The sequence below is a fragment of the Python bivittatus genome, unplaced genomic scaffold, assembly GCF_059951505.1.
Source record: "Python bivittatus isolate LINGU-HERP-01145 unplaced genomic scaffold, Pbiv_v1 ctg000700_np1212, whole genome shotgun sequence".
NCBI lineage: Eukaryota > Metazoa > Chordata > Lepidosauria > Squamata > Pythonidae > Python > Python bivittatus.
The window spans coordinates 38,171,308-38,188,469 of record NW_028277098.1 but is presented as its reverse complement, the minus strand read 5'-3'; the positions used below and the strand labels follow the sequence as shown (position 1 = coordinate 38,188,469).

The 17,162-nt window shown below is 37.5% G+C and overlaps 1 protein-coding gene across 4 annotated transcripts in view; it reads left to right on the top strand.

Moving 5' to 3' along the window:
• The window catches only part of AK4 (adenylate kinase 4), a 44,873-nt gene that overhangs the window by 26,230 nt on the left and 1,481 nt on the right, over positions 1–17,162 (top strand). For 3 of the 4 annotated variants that reach the window (XM_007429934.3, XM_007429933.3, XM_007429932.3), the window contains exons 5-6: positions 3,107–3,225; positions 8,660–16,126. In XM_007429934.3, the coding sequence (XP_007429996.1) occupies positions 3,107–3,225; positions 8,660–8,774 (234 nt within the window). In that variant the 3' untranslated portion in view covers positions 8,775–16,126. Of the gene's footprint in view, positions 1–3,106; positions 3,226–8,659; positions 16,127–17,162 lie in introns of those variants that run through there. The other variant, XR_015798376.1, reaches the window with a different exon arrangement.

Here is a 17,162-nt window from a genome sequence, read left to right as displayed (position 1 = left end):
CTGGTCCCAATAGTGATTAGTTAAGCGAGGACTATCTGTACCACTTTATGATTGTCTGGCAATAAACTGCTGATTTCAGTTTGAAAAACAAACAAACAATGCACTTAGAAAGTTTTATCGGTTTTCCTAAGCAGAACTATGGCAAGCTGTAGTGAGTCTCTTCCCTTGTTCTGGGAGCAGGACATATTTTCATGCTACTTCCTCTGGAAGGGGATATCCTGTCTTCCTGCAGAAAGCATGTATGCTTCCAAGCTCCACCAACCATCTGCAGGACCAAGCCAATCTATAAGATATAGAGCATTTGTTTTTCTCTCTCCCCCTTCACTTTAAATTAATGTGAGGCTGCATGGTTGGGAAGCTCATGAATACTGACTCATCCATGGACACATCATCTGACATTTATTTATATATTTATTTATAAATCAAACTTGTATGCTGCCTATCTCACTATACAAGTGACTCTAGGTGGCGCACACAAAAAGCATAAAAACAGTTAAAAATACAAAACAAAATTAAAAAGACTACAGATGGAGTTAAAAAGTGGAGACTGCATTCTCAGGGCACTAACTACCCTCAGTGTTGGGAGTCCCCATTAGATTCCCAAGCTAGTTGGCAGAGCCAGGTCTTAAGGCTTTTCTGGAAGGCCAAAAGAGTGGGGGCCAATCTCACCTCAGGGGGCAAGATATTCCACGGGTGGGGGCAATGGCAGGAAAGGCTCTCCTCCTAGACCCCGCCAGCTGAAATTCTCTAGCTGATGGGGTCTGCACCATGCCCTTCCTACTGGACTGGGTGGGACGGGTTGATGTAACCAGGACAAGGTGGTTCCTCAGGTAACCTGGGCCCATGCCATGAAGGGCTTTAAAGATCATAACTAACACCTTGAATTGGAATTGGAAGCAGGCCGGTACCCAGTGCAGCTCATGCAGCAGAGGTGTTATATGCGCAGCCCTGGGGGTACCCATAACTGCCCATGCTGCCTCATTCTGTATCAGCTGCAACTTCTGGATGCTTTTCAAGGGTAGCCCCATGTACCGCACATTGCAGTAGTCCATGCAGGAGATGACCAGGGCATGAGTGCCCAAGGGAAGAGAACATTAGATGTTGAGCAAGCAAACTGGGCCCTAGTGCAAATCATGCCCCCATATTGCTGCTGCATTCCCTTCAGCTAAGTAGTTCACAAGCTGTGCACTACTCATAGCCTTTAGCAGGCTTATCACTGCTTCTCTGGGGACTCAGACAAACAGGCACTGGAAAAGATGGAAGTCAGTAGCACTGAGAGCCCAATCCTGTCCCCTGTCCTCTACTGAAGGAACAGCAGTGTCAGGTCATGTCCTTCTGAAGGATCCTCTGTTCCGGAGCACCTCAGGAATGATATGCAACCACTTCATGGTCCCAGAATACCCTATTGGCCACCTTCCTTAAGAGGAAGGAAAAAGAAAGTCCCACCTGGAATGGCCTTGTCCTACAGCCCATTACAGGCCTATAGGAAGGGCTTGAGGAGAGGAAGAGGAAACAGGTGACACCAATTCCCATATAACCCCTCTGTGTCCTTGGGTGCTACTCTTCAGATCACCATGAGGGACAAGTGCTAGATTAACCTTGTAGGAGAAAGAGCATCACCTCCAAGTGAGGGAGAGATTGCTAGTCTCCTCCTTGTTTGTTTGACATAATACTCAGACTTTTTCCCTCAGGACCAGTCAAAAAAGGAGTATTTCCCTAAAAGACCCTTAAATCCATGAGCCACTTTCAGAGAATAGATTTTCCACAAAGTCTGCAAGATAGGCTTGAGGGAACCAGAACCACATGCCCCCATGAGTCCCCTGATGGACCCACTGGAGGGAGAAATACGCTTGGAAGTTAACAATCCTACCATATCTTTCCACTTTCCTGAGACTTCTAATATAGTTACTGAATCTAAGAGGTTGGCTGGGGATGAAAGCTGGCATCTCCCTCAGTTAGTTCTAGAGCTTTCCAAGGGCCCTTTAGTGGGTGTCCCAGTAGCAGCATTGATCTTAGGGGCCATAACTAAAGATGGGGAGAATACCAGCAAGCACCAAGAGGATGAAGATTCTGCAGTGCAGATCTCCTGAGGCTACAGCCCTAGTTGTAAGGGTCACTTTCATTATGTCTGACTTTGACTTTATCTCTACTCTATGCACCAAACAGTCCCTTTTGAGCATAGAGTACTCAGACAGGGCATGAATAAATTGTCCAAAGCAGCCACCAGGAGGCGATTCAGGTGGAAGAACTGGAAAATAAGTCAGACTAAATTTATACTCATATTTGGGCCTGCTCAAGGGCAGGAAGCTTTCAGAGATGCCTTGCGAGAGGTCTTAATAAAGATTCTTTGCAAAAAGAAAGTTCTGCTCATATCCAGCAAAAAAGGTGAAAGGAAGGGGAACAAGGTCTTACGCCTTTAGCCCATATTGTACACAAAGCAAACCCTTGGATCACAAGAGATGCAGAACATCCTGGCGATGGGTTAGAGACCTCAACCTTCACCAATCCAGGGGGAACACTGACTTCCCCCGTCTGCTGGTGGGTGGGAGGGTAACCGAATTTATCTATCTATGCAATCAAATAACTTCAGATGCCTAGCTCCTGAAGTCTCTCGCAGGGCTACATTGTTGATTTCAGCAGGCTTCCCCAGGACCCAAATCACACAAGTCAGCCAAATATTAGTTCCAACCTTTGGAAAGGGGTGTGTGTCTGTGTGTATGTCTCTTAAACAGCTTGCACTGGGTAGAGTGAAAAAGAGATTCCAAAACTTAGATTCAAGAATATCTGCACATTATTCCCATAGGTTCAAGTGGCAGCAGGGGAATTGTTCAGTCAGAAGTGATAGGGAATTGTGACCTCCAGATCTGGGGTGATGAGCTATTAATCATGTCGCAGCCTAGCAAGAGGTGTAAGTTAGGATGTGTGTCTTTTTTTTTTTTTCCCCCCCTCAATAGGTAAGACCAGTGGGAGCAAACACTAAGATGCAGCAAGACTGTTCTGCAATGGAGAGATTGGTCACTGGGCTAGAGATAGGAATTTTTCAACTGATTGGCATTTAAAACTTAGTTTCCCACACAGTGTAATTCACATCATGCTTTTAAAACAGGGTATTGATGACATTACTGGTGAACCATTAATCCAACGGGAAGATGATAAACCTGAAGCTGTTGCTGCTAGACTAAGAAAATACAAGGATGCTGCAAAGCCTGTAATGGAATTGTACAAGTGAGTTGGAATCCAAACACCATATAAGCAATTTTTAAAACAATACAAAAAAGACATGGAGTATGTTAGTGGACTTTTCAAATTATCTAAAAAGCAGTTACCTTGCTCAGCCTTCTAGCTTTAAACTTAAACTATTAATTACAAGCTTGAACTATTTGTATTATAGTTTAGTTAATGGAGCTGTGCAGGGTAGTTCTTAATCTTAATTTAAAGTGAAATGGTTTTAGTGAACAGCAAGAAATCTGCCTGCCTCTGATTAGGCAGAATTGTTCAACTATTAGTTTGCAGAGATAACCACCTTTCTAACAGCAGCAGGCAGGCATTTGCTGGACAGCTGTAAACAGCCATAACTCCTAAGATCATAAGGTGCTTTGTATAGTACAGTGATCCATCTAGTCCAGTTACAACAGCAGTGATTGACAGTGCCTACCTAGGGTTTATGAGTGGAGTTTTTCAGCCCAACATGGAGATGTTAAAGGCTGAACATCTCTTGTCTGCCAAACATTACACATCTTTTGCATGCAAGGCATTTCCTTTAATACTGAGTCATGTCCATTCTGGAGTTCTGCGCTGTTTCATGTCCTTGAACATCTACAGTATGTGTGGTACCCATTGCAATCTAAAGAAAGAGCAAAGTCTTTAAATGCAGAATCTAACCTTAAAGGGAATGCTTTGAATTTTTGGAATTCCACAGCTCTGGCCACACCATTTGCCTTCCAACTTTTCAGCTATGCAACCCTTTCTGTTATTTACTGTAAATGGTCAGACATGCGATTTGATCATATTTTAGCCAGTGTTTCAGTACAAATCATGATCAAATCATTAGCGGTTGTTTCTTCCATGTGCAGCCTGTTTGGTTTTTATGCAACTGTAGGGGAATGAAAGCGCCTTCCTCCACAGCCATTACAGAAATATAGTTGTCGGAGGGGGAATAAACCTCTCTACCAATCTGTTTAGTGGAAAACAGCATATTTTTTATTAGCCTGCTGAAGCAGTAGTGATCTCTGTTTCCACGTTCCCACTCACCTATATCCAGAATCAAAATGTGAGCTACTAAGCAGGTTAGTCAAATTGGAGGCTAGTCACTTTTTCAGGCTAATTTCCAAGTCTGGTTAATTGTGTATAAGGTTTCTTCTTAATCAAGTAGTTATCAAATCAAAATGTTGTTGTAGTCATAGACCAGCATAAATCAAGTAATAAAAAGTTACAGAATAGCTATGAAGCCCACAAATTCAAATTCAATTTACAGATGAAACAGCACAAGGGCATACAAAATGGGTTTTCCATATCCCCTAGTAACCTATAAAGCTATTCTGGAAGGCTAAAGAGCAGTCTTTTATTTTTTTTAATAGTAATTTTATTAAAAATTACAATTAAAGAGATAAAAATGAATACAAACTAAAACAATAAAAGAATAAAAAGAAAAAAATAGCAAGTGCAGAAAAGAAAAATAAAGAAAAAATAAGAATAAAGAAAAAGAAAAATATAAAGAAATTACTTCCCTCTTCATCACAAGTATAAACAATTTTAGTAACTCATCACCTTCTCTTAAAATACAACAAATGATCCTCTTATCCCATCTCTTATCTATAAACAAATCCTTAAAGCCTCATTGTTCAGTCCTGATCAGCAAAAGTCTGTTAAGGGTTACGAGAGATAATATATTTTAACCTTGATCAAATAAACCAACTTTATATTCTTTCCTTTTACTTTTAACAATCTTAATCTTTAGTCCCTTCAAATAATGTCCTAGTACTTGGATTTCTTTTCATTTTTTCTTTATCCTTTCTCACAAAATTCTTCAAAGCTTTAAAAAATCTCTTTTGTAAATCCAATATAGGAAAGTTATCCAAGTCACTCTTTTGGTTTGTTATTTGTATATCTGTTTTAATTATTAAGACATCAGCTGGTTTCATTTGCGTGTCCGGTGTAGCATCTTTTTTCATATCATTCTTGTAGCCTATCACTTTTAAATTCTTTTTCAGATCGGTCAGTCTTGTCTGGTAAAACTTGTTCCTCTTCCATAACATCTTTTAAACACAGTCTATCTATAGAAGTAGACACTCTTAAAATTAACTTCTGGGTCCATTGTTCAAAAATATCCTTCAGTATGTCCAATGTTAAAATATTTTGCTCCATTCTGTATTAGTAAGTCAAATTTAAATGTTCTTCTCCTTTAATTATAGTCTTTAGTTCCATCTGGTTCCCTCTAGTGTCCAACCTTCGAAGTCTCAGCCTATCATATTTTTTTTAAAGAGAATTCAAAACAAAAGCATTCTCCCAAAGGAAGGATTATTATAATTAATTCCAAAATCTTATTTCAAATCCATCTGGACCCTTAGTCCATTTATAACTTCCCAAAATCAAAGTTCTAATCCCCTTTTTTGCTTTCTTTCCAAAATAAAATATTTTTAAGTCTTTAAAGTTATATTTAAAACTTCTTTCACTAAGGATTGAAGGAAACTCACCTGGTGTTGTAAAACTTGTCAATCCAAAGGTTCCTAATAGCTGAAAAACAGTTAACAAGCAATTTCCAAAAGTGATTAGAAAAGGAAGTATGCAAACCTAGTGTCCTTTTAAAGGTGCCGACTGCAGTTTGAGCAACATGGCTATTCCCTCATCTCCCAAAGCTCTAAATCTTGCAGTCTCATCACAAGGAGCAACTATCTGGAGCACTTGTGGGTGATCTCAAGTCTTCTCCTTGTCCGGAGAGGAATTACGAAGAGCCAGTCTACTTGTCAGTTGTTCATTCTGCCGTGGTCGTTGGCTCTGCTGTCTTCAGTTCACCATTTCTTCCCTGGAAGAAAAGAGCAGCCTTTTCTGTTTCATTTGAGCATGAACCACATCACATTTTGCATTTCAACATGCAAAACTCTTCCATGTAGAAACCCATGTATCTCCATGTTTTCCTCTGCTGTGGACATACACGTCACATATCTTACATTATACATGCAGGAAAGCAATAGTTGGTATGGCTTATCAGCGTCTACATTAATTGCAAGATATGACAATCTAGGCAGGTTTTAAGAAATGTTTTGTACTGCAATATACATTTTTTTTAATATTTAAAACTAGATGAAATTCATGGGATATAGTACAGATAGCCCCATGGCTTTGGACAATAACACCAATTTTTTACTGAATAATGTTTTCCCTTAGTTCTGTTATCCTACACCAATTGACATGTGAATGTATGCACAGATGGAAAATAGTTCCACTTTGAAGATCTTTATTAGAAATGCCCTTTATTTTCTTTGTTCAGTTACAAATATTTTATGTCTTTCACAACCTGGGAGACCTCTGGGAATATCAGCTAATGGTTTAATCATGATTACACACAATTTGTATTCAACAGTTGCTAAAAGACCTACATAATTAATACAACTGAAATGAAAATCATCAATAGTTGATCATGCAGATATATTTCAATTGATTCTAAAAATGTGGTCTTGTACTAATGCAAGTGTTTAAATAAAAGATTCAATTAATGCATATTTTAGATCCTGGATTTAATGGTCCCATGCCCCCTCTTTAGATTGTAATGTGTATTACCACATTTTCAAGGAAGTGAAATAAAAATTGGCCATGTTGTATTTTGTGGTCATCTTACTGATAGGTTGAGATTAACCCTGGATATCTGTCCCAAAATCTTATCATAAAGGTACTGCAGCTTTGAGCTGATGTAAATAATGCAAGATTTTGTTGTTGTTGTTTTAATGATCAGATTAGGTGTCTGAGATGATGAAGGAACCGTGCATTTACAGTTTAGTGTGTAATGTCTTTTTTATTATAAGTTTTTTAGTTTTGTAAAGATGTTACGGTTGATAACACAATAAACTTATATGTAAACTATAACACTATTATATAAATAATGTACTGTATATAAAAGAGAAAATCTAAGGGTTTGAGATATGGCTACTTGTCTTCAGTATAAAAATTTTACGGATTTATACAAATCATTACTATTCAGATTTTAAATCCTGAGCTAAACTTAGATGATAAAAATCATATTGTCCGAATTTGACTCTCTGTTGAAACAAAGAGAATTGACAAATATAATAGAACCAAGAAATTAGTAATTAATAAGAAATTAGCGCACAAAAATTTCCTGGGGGACAGTATCACTTTCTTTGCCACGGTTCAGGCAGAATTTATTCAAAGTTCTTCACTATTGATACATCCTAATTCTTTACTGTGTTGTTTTAACACATTACTATTTCTGAACCTTAACTTCCTTCCAGGCGCTTGATTTATCATCATCATAATGTATAACCAATAAGAACTACTAGTGGACACAGTCATAACATGTGCCTAAGAGCTCCTTAAAATAGCATCAGACTGACAAAGACTATGCTCATAGATTTGTATTTTATTGGTTATTTTTAATTCTTTACCCTCTTAGTGTTATTGCCATTCCTTTCCATGTACTACCTAATTTTACACCCTACTATCTGGTCACGATATAAATATTAAATGCAGTTTTGTTTATAGATTTTAGTGAGATACTGATTTTATATTTTCTTAGCTATTTTAATAGTTGTAGGTTATTATTCCATAGTTTTATATGTTAATATTTCAATTATATAAACCTATACTGCATCATACTTACCATGATTTTATACTTTGTGCTAGTAATTTAAAGCTTAAAGTTCAGACGTTTCGACTATACAGCTGTCACAACGGGATGCCTGTAGTTTTATAACTGAATGCTATTTTATAGTGATTGATAACCAGAATAAAGATACTACTACACCCTCTGGTGATTACATGGTAGACAAGGCTGAAGAATGCAACAGTGGGTCAGAAATAAAACTGGATGAGATACCTTTCGCTGACATGTCTTCTTTTCTATCTGTTATTCTCTAATTCTGTTTTTGATACCTTTTCTGTCTGTCATCATCAAGCTGCAGGAAAGGGTCTGGCTTTTAAAATTATCTTGAGAACTGTGTGAAATTAGGTTTAGATCTGGATATATAACCCACATATAAAAATGAAGTAAGGGGGAGAGAGATGTTACAATCATGTCAATGTAGTAGCACGGATACTTAAAAATATATATATGTGTGTGGTTGACCAACTGATAAGAAAAGATGTTAATGCTTTTACTACTTTTTTCTGTTTTATTTAGAAAAGTAAATTGCAGCTTGGTTGTTAAATAAAAGTTGTCCTTTTAATAAGCCACTTATTCAGTCTCCTTTTTATTATACTTCTGTTGATATCTATGGCTCCTGGAATTCTGAACCAGTTGCCTTCTTAAAATTATACGTAACATTATTTATCAGAAAAGGTATGCATACCAACAAATATAAAACAGTCAGCCCTGTTTTATATTGTTATCTAATCCTTTTGTCTTTAAAGAATGCAGTAGAATTTGCAATACTGGTTTCCTTAAAATTATGCATTCACTAATACAAATGTCTGATCTGTATTTCAGAAACAGAGGGATCCTACATTCATTCTCTGGGACAGAGACCAACAAAATCTGGCCTTACGTTTATACTTTGGTGTCCAGCAAGATTCCTCCAGTCCATGTAGAAGAAGCTAACTGAGCATCCTTAAAATGGGAATAAGAATTTTATGTTGATTTTGGTTTTGTTTCTGATGTGCTGTATCTGTGCTCTGCTCTTTTTTAAAGAGTAGCTATTCTCCCTGATGTTACTGGAGAATAGTTGTGGAACGACATCTTTCAATGATTATTCTGTATGGAATTCTACTTCTTGGCATATAAATACTTGTGCATGGACTTCAAGTAATTGTAATTGATATGCAGACACAGCTACACCTGAGCAGATCTGTAGAGCCCGTTGTTCAGTCCCTCCAGCTACAATTAGTACTTCTCTATATTCAGTGTGCATTTTTGTGGATCCTTAATCTAACACTCCATGCCTATTGAAACACACACACGCTATTCTAGGTGTACCTGCAACGCAGCAAGCACTGTGGAAAATACATGCATTATACAGGTCAAATAATGTATATTTTGAGTACTTCATAAACTGAGAAGAATCATGGTGATTTCAATATCTTGGTTTGCTAAGAAGCCAACCTTAGAAAAGTATCTGTTATAAAAATGCTGCTGTGAAATAAAACTAGACTTTTAAATTTGGAGTGGCTTTAGGCCTTTCTTTGTTAAAGAGTGGGCCTGTTCTAGATCTAAGAAAAGTTGCACTACATGGTTAGTAGTTCTAAAGCTTTAATGTTATAATATAATACCACCAGTCACTAAAAGTGCAATATCTCAATGTTTTGCCTCTGTAAAATTGTCCCAATTGTGCCCTCCAGGCAAATGATTCTGTGGGCAAACATAATGTCAGACTCAGTTGGTGGTTGATGCAATAAATAGCAAAGATCCATTACTACAGAGGTAAGGAAAAACGCCTCTGCAGTTATATGTTAGTGACTCTTGGGTCTACATTTTGAAATTGTCCAAGTAACTCATGAAGCTTGATCACATTGTGCAAAAAATGTATACCAAGACTAAGACTTAGTTTAATTGGATTAGGAGGGTTGAGAGTTTTCATTTGGATTCTATATTGCTATTAGAATTGCAATTCTAGGAATAGGTGTAAATTAGTTGTTGTTTTTTAATCATTGTTATATATAACTTACCAGGCTTACCTGGTTGGTTTTTAAATCTGCATTAGGAATTACAAAAGTGAGACTTCTGACTTTATTGCCTCAACCTGTATTTCCAGTGTCCTCTTCCTTTCCTTGCTAATCGCTTCATGCCATACTTCAGCGTCTGACTGAAGCTGCAGGTAAGATAAAGATTTGGCTGAATAAAAACAAATCTGACTACTGTGCACCTATTCGTTAATATTCACTCTGCTGTTACAATGTTGTTCTTGAGTTTATATGCTGCTAAGTGCAGTTAGCCTGAGTATTGACCAAATTTCTGTCAGTTGATTTTAGATCAGAAACTGAATAGAAATATTTAACTTTTGGTGTGTTTGCTCAAAATTACCTTTTCTCAAGGAACCAGTTTCTACTCTACAATGATTATGGAAAAACTGGGGCTCTACTGTAGGAATTTCTACATGTTATGTAGGATTCAACATTATTTTTTGATAGATGGTGCTAATGGTCCTTGATGTTGGCCCATGCAAGCAGAAATTGCATTGTTGAATGTTTAAAATTTAACCTCTTTTTCTCTGTATATTTCATGATCATTGGTTGCCATTCCAAATCTTGCTGCGGAAGCTAGCTTCGAGGGTACCCAGAAGATTCAAATGAAATAGACCATTTATAAGATGTCTAAGCTTTTTCTCTTCATTCTTTTAGATGCCAGGTTGGATCCAGTGCAAGTTAGTTTCATTCATTTAAGTAGAAATTACAGCTAACTCAAATCTTGCTGAAATCAATAGGATTTCAATTGTTTGCTTATCTGCTAAGAATTAAAAATAGTTTCTGAAACGGATGAAAAATGTATGGGAGTTCTCTATATTTCTTAATGTTCTTGAACCTTGCTATTTGAATATAAATCCTTTGGCTTTTATTCTTTTGCAATAAAATAATTCATACAATGGTTTCCTTAAACTAGAAGTAAGTACTGTAACTTTTAGAGAAATTCTGATTGTGAACAGGAGTAGAATGATACATTTTTTACCACTCTCCAGATGTAGCCATCAGGCAGAGTGAGAATGAGAGGAAGTTGGGCCAGCCTGAAAAACCTTATTAAGCTGTATCCTTTCTTTGGATTTTCACTTCTGAAATGGAAGGAAAATTAATTAGGACAATTCCATGTTGGTTTAGCTAGAGGGTCCAAATCTGGAATCTAGATAGGCTTTCCAGTGAAACCTAAGCTGTCCATATTATACCCTAGAATGTTCCATATCATTGGTGGTGTCACTACCCATGGAGCTTCGCAGAAATATACTAGGGGTGCCAGGATGGACATATATCTCTGCCTTACCCTAATACCTCCAGACAGTTGTCTAAAAAGGTCTTAGGACTGCACTGTCTGATATAATACGTAAAAACAGCATAACTTCACTAAATTGTCTTGTTGCCTTATTTTATAGATTATTAAAGGGGTGGAGTAGAAGCATATTTGAATAAATTAATCTGACTTTTACTGAATTGTTACTTTCTCCTGTAACTCTGCTGCTGATATCAAAATTATGCTTTTTTGACAGTATAGAATTAACTTCCACACATAACAAAATAAATCAAAAGACTTCCTAATATCTCTAATGTAAGATTGGAGCTTAATGCCATTTTGTCTGCACACACACAAACACTCTATGCATTAGATTATACACAGGGGGAAAAAATGGCAATGCAATTAATATTTGCAAAATTGAATTGGCAAAGCCCCAGTGTTGGTACAGTACATTTCAACCTTTCTACATAAGTTTTACACAGGAAGATATGTTGCTACACTCTTCAGCCTGATGTCCAGGTTACTTTTAGATCTTTACAGATTTAGGGTGAAGATCTGAATCTTCATATAAGATCTTTTCTGAGTGTACTTACAGATCTTCCATGATTGGGAAGCTTGTTCCATCTATGTCAGTAAGTAGCACTCTTAATAGGGTTACAAGAGTTAAGCTGCAATAATTACATGATCTCTAGATATCAGCAGATGAAGAAAAGTTATAACTCTTAGTCACCTTCTAGTAGTTGTGCAGATTTTGAGCCCAGATCTGGTAGTCTTACCTTTGAAGATCTTCATGTTGACCTTGTAATGATATACAAATCATTTGAGAGAGGATACTCATTTCTTCCAACATTTTTCTATATTAATGAGCAGGCAATCATCTGCATAAGACAATAGAAGGAAATTGTTTTTCATTTTTGTAAGAATTTTATTTTTACACCAAGTATTAGAGGGAGAACCAGGCTGCAGTCCTCTGTCCACACTTGCCTGGGAGCAAGTTTCATTGAGTTCTGTGGGTCTCATTAATAGGTGTGCATAGCATTGTCCACTTGCCTTTTTAAAATTTACATAGACATATTGTTATCAATACACTATTTTGCTACTTGTTAATATAATTTCATTTAAAGGTGTACTGTAGCAGTTACTTATGTGTGAGTATGCAAATGTGAGTTAGCTACTCACTGTTGCATTCATTGTTTTCACAGATAGCAGTTGAACTAGAAGCCATCCAAAACATTAAGGCCATTGCATTACAGTAGAGTACTTTCAAAAGTTTAAATTATGAAGCCTGTGCTCACATAGCACAGTGTGCATGTAGCCCACAAGAGTCATGTTTGTGTCAAAATTGTAGCAAACCTACTTAAAAAGCAGAATCTTGCTTTTGGCTGATAGCTACATCACCATATCACTATGACCATACCTCATAAAAACCATTAATTAGTGCTGTTTAACTCTCAAGCATACTATTGAATTTCTACCTATTATATAGCTTGAAACTTTAAAAACATTGGCTTTTTGTTCTGTGCTATATTTGCCAGTTACTCTTATTTTTTAATGATTAAATGCAACACTACATGCACAGTTAAACACTTTTCTGTTCCTTCCCTTTATCCCTCTGCCAACAGTAGGCTGTACTTGATATAAGTATTTATATGAAGCAATGGTGGTTGTCATTTTATTAATGAAGAATGAGCATGTCTGAAGCCAGCCCAATTTGTTTATTCTGTAATAAAAATAGTTAGATTGCAGTCTGGATTGGAGCTAGATTACTAGTTAGGTGTTCTGAGAGCTTCAGTGTCTCTGACAGCTCAATAATTGAAAATCCCATATATGTAGATACAACCCATCTACTGGATTTTATCATGGCTAGTTTTAGAACTGCTTAGGGAAACAAACTACCCATCACAGCATATATTTGGAAATACAGCTTTCCAAAGATATTTTGGTATTCTTTTTAATTAAAAGACCTTGAATCATTTCCACCAAATCCCATTAACTCTCACTGTTGGTACTTCTGGGAGTTGGTATTTTCGTGATACCATCAAAAAGTGGAATTCAAAGCATTACCCTTGTTGCAGTTTTATAAAGCTTAGAAACTTCAATGTAAGCAGCATATTTAAGAGAAAAAGGTAACCCTGTTACACATTATGTATAAATTGACTCTTTTGAATGTAACAAAGCATTGGCTATTTGCAATAGGAAGATAAGTTTGTTATAGCTTCTCAATATAGAAAGAAGGTTCATTTCCTTTTAACCTACTCATGCTGAATGTCTGGAGTAACCAAGGTATATGGTAGTCCTTTGGGTTCAAAGGAGATACACTGTTGTACAGTTCATCTGTGTACACGGAGGGGGCTTTGCAGTCCCAGTCTGCACAATAGGGGGACTGGAAGTCCATTGTTGTAGTAACTGTGACATCACTCACAGTTTTCTATCGTTTTTTAGTGGCACCTGTCTTCAAAGCTGGTGGAGGCTTCATAGCATAGGGCTCACCAGTGGGTTCAGTCAGCAGCCGCAGCTTCTAGTTCCTTGGTTGGATGTCACAGTGGTGTAGGGTTTCTTTCACAGTGTCTTTGTAGCACTTGCGTGGTCAACCTTGAGGTCTCTTCCCAAACTCCAGTACGCTATAGAGCAACTGGCGAGGCATACGGTGGTCATCAATTCTGATGACGTGTCCCATCACCGCATCTGGGCTCTGATAATCAGGGACTCAATGCTGGTGGACTCTGCACAATCCAAAACCTCCAGGTTGGAGACACGATCTTGCCAACTAGTGTTGAGGATGGAATGAAGAGTGTACGTGTGAAATTTCTCCAGTTGTTTGATCTGCCTTCAGGACAGAGTCAAGGATTCATATCCATATAGGAGAGAAAAGACAACCACAGCTCTGTAGACTTTCACCTTTGTGAAGATACAGATGTTGTGTTGATTGAGCACTCTAGTATGCAGCCGCCCCAGTGCCTGGCTGGCCTTGCTGATCCTGGAGTCAATTTCTTTGTCCAAAGACCCATCGTTTGAGATGATGTTTCCCAAGTATTTGAAGCTGTTTGTTTGTCAGCTGGGTGAGGTCAACAGTGATTTTTGGTGTATGGGCAAGAAATGATAAAAGCTTTTCTAGTTTCCAGAATCTAGATTTCAGTGGCTGTTTCTGGAGACAACTCCCTGCATTGATTTCCATGGTGAGGTTTATACATTGCCAGGATTTAATGGCCTAGTTCACATGTAACCAAACCTAAGTCAGAATGGGTGAATTCACACATCTTAGCCCAAAGCAGGCAATTGGTCTAGCTTTCTACTCTGCTACAAACTTTTTCTGCTTAGTGTCTAATTAGTGTCAGCTTATGAGCAGGGGACCTTAAACATAAGGCTGGGTATCCGCATTTCTTCTTTGCCCCAAGCACACAGTGAAAATAGCAGATGATGCCACAGTGATTTGTGATTTTCTGAAGAAAGGATGGACAGAATGCTGGTCTTAGATGGATTATTAATTTGAACCAATTCTGTATTCCCATCCATTGTCTTATTCTGCATATCAAAATAAGTTGGAGAAAAATCTTCCAAAGAGATTTATGAAGTGATCAATAAGTTCCATTTGAAAGAATGAAATAGAGAAGCCCAGTACATATATCACTTGGCTCTGTGACAGCATGTAGCTTACCTTTGTTAATTTTGAAAAGCTAAGTAGAGTCTGACCTGTTTAGTAGTTGGATAGGAGACCACCAAGATACTGTATACCATGGCTATAGGCTTAGATTGGAAAGTTGAAAAAGCCTGCTGAAAGAAGGCAATGGTAAACATCCATCTTCCAAGCAAAGTACATAGGTATGTCCATTGAGTCAGTGTTGCGCATCCCTTGAAGGAGAATATACACTTAAATATTGGAGGAGAATAGAAGCACTCTTCTGACTAGTCTATAGTATGTCTAAGAATGTTGACTTGTAAAGGTTACAGAGAGGGTTCCACTCCAAAATTTGTGTTTATGGCAGAGGGGTAATATATAAACACATTATATTGCTTTGTGACTCTTCAGCAAGTGTATGTAATTAAATATGTCAATATGTTACAGGATTAAAATACTGTACCTGGTTGGTGCTCTGAATTGTACCCATTCACTCCATATAGAGAATATTCGAATGCTACTGTCTTCTTGTGACACCTTTTCCCCAAAATCATTACCTTCTGTAATTTACCATCGTGTTCACCTCGTGATGTTAGCACTTTACTGTGAATGGGATGCGTTTTCTAAACTCAACGATTGTTTTTATAATGACTGTATAGTGAGACCATATTGGAACTAAGGGGTTCTTTGGTTAGACAAGTGTCTTAAGAAACAGTTTTTGTCTAGAACAATGTCATGGGAGAGGCAGTTTTGTTTTGTATTGCAGAGTCTTCTCTCTCCCTTCTCCAAATTCTATACAGTTGCTGTATTAGCATTTGTTATATGTTAATGAAGTTATCTTTAACTTAGTCCATGCCTTGAGAAGTGTGTATTATGTAGATAGATGAATGTAATAAAAACAGGCAATGTGATTCCTGTATGCATAAATATACCTGCAAACCCTTGTTTGGGAATTGGCCAGTTTTCTTCCTGCCTTAGCTTCAATTTTCTCTCAGTTCTTCTAACTAAAAAATAAATGGAAACTTGGTGTCCTGCACCTCTAACACTGTCTTTGTTTACAAGAATGCCTCTTGACATTATGTTAGCCTCCTGGCTATTCTTAGAAAACAAGAATGGTGGGAAGCTGCTAACCAATACCTGGTTTCTGGAAGTGTGACTCTCTGCCCTAAAAAGGAAAAAAAAATACAAAAGTAATCTGGAGAAATAAAAAAGCTGCTTAGGCTCATTGTGAGGACAGCAGGAAGCAACCTTGTTATTTTGCTTCTGATCAATGTGTGTTTGTTCCTTCACCACCACATCAGCCATTTTATAAGAACATTTATGGCATGCTTTCAAAATTCCATGTGTGTGGACTACTGTACTGCAAAAAGGTTGGTTGTCCCTGGCTAAATAATGAAAGGCACATCTGGTTTTTTAAATGTTTATTATAGTAGATTAGGATGAGTGTAGAACACATTGCTGCTAAAACTACATCCTTATGCTCTTCATCATGCTCTTTCTTGCAGTGAATAATAAAGGTCATATATGGCATGGTATTACTTTGGTGTAATGGTTAAGGCACCAGGCTAGAAACCCAGAGACTGAGTTCTAGTCTCACTTTAGACACAAAGCCAGCTGGGTGATTTTGGGCCAGTCCCTTTCCCTCAGCCCTAGGAAGCAGACAATGGCAAACCACTTCCGAAATCTTGCCAAAGAAACTTCAGGGACTTGTCCAGGCAGTCACCAGGAGTCAACATTGACTCAAAGGCACCAAAACAACAACAACACAACCTTCACTCTTCTTACAGTATGGTAGCTAGTGATCTAAAAAGGAACAAGTGGTTACAGCAAGCATTTGGCTATGTCACTCAGTTGGTGGTCCATTCCAATGTACTGGAGAAGAGACCGAGGAAGATGCAAATAAGCGTTAACTGTTTTGCCATAATCCATCAGTTCTAAACAACAACCACTTTGTTCCTGTGGATGTAGTTCTTCATGAAAAGAAAACCTGAAAAATAAATACATATGCTACATGCAAAGGGTGAACATGTAAAATTCAGAATTGGACCTATGCTGGAATGCTCTAGTTCACCTCTCTGATAATTACACTTAATTACACTTGTACATAGTAGGTTAATATGGATCTGCTAATGGCTTAAAATAATAGTGGGTTATTGAATTCTTTTGAGTAAACAAGGATGCATATATTAAAAGAGGAAAATAGATTTTTCAGTTAAATGTTTACATGACTTTACTGGAGAATTAAACATGAAAGGACCCAGAACCATTACTGACATCTGGAATCAAAATAATTCAAGAATGGTACTTTACCCAGTTGCATGACATATTCTCCTATAAGACTTATATGTATCTCAAGTCACGAATGCAGAAAAAGGATGAAAAAATGGAAATTAAAACAATATACTGTGTTTGACAAGTTGGATTTAACCTGCATTTGAC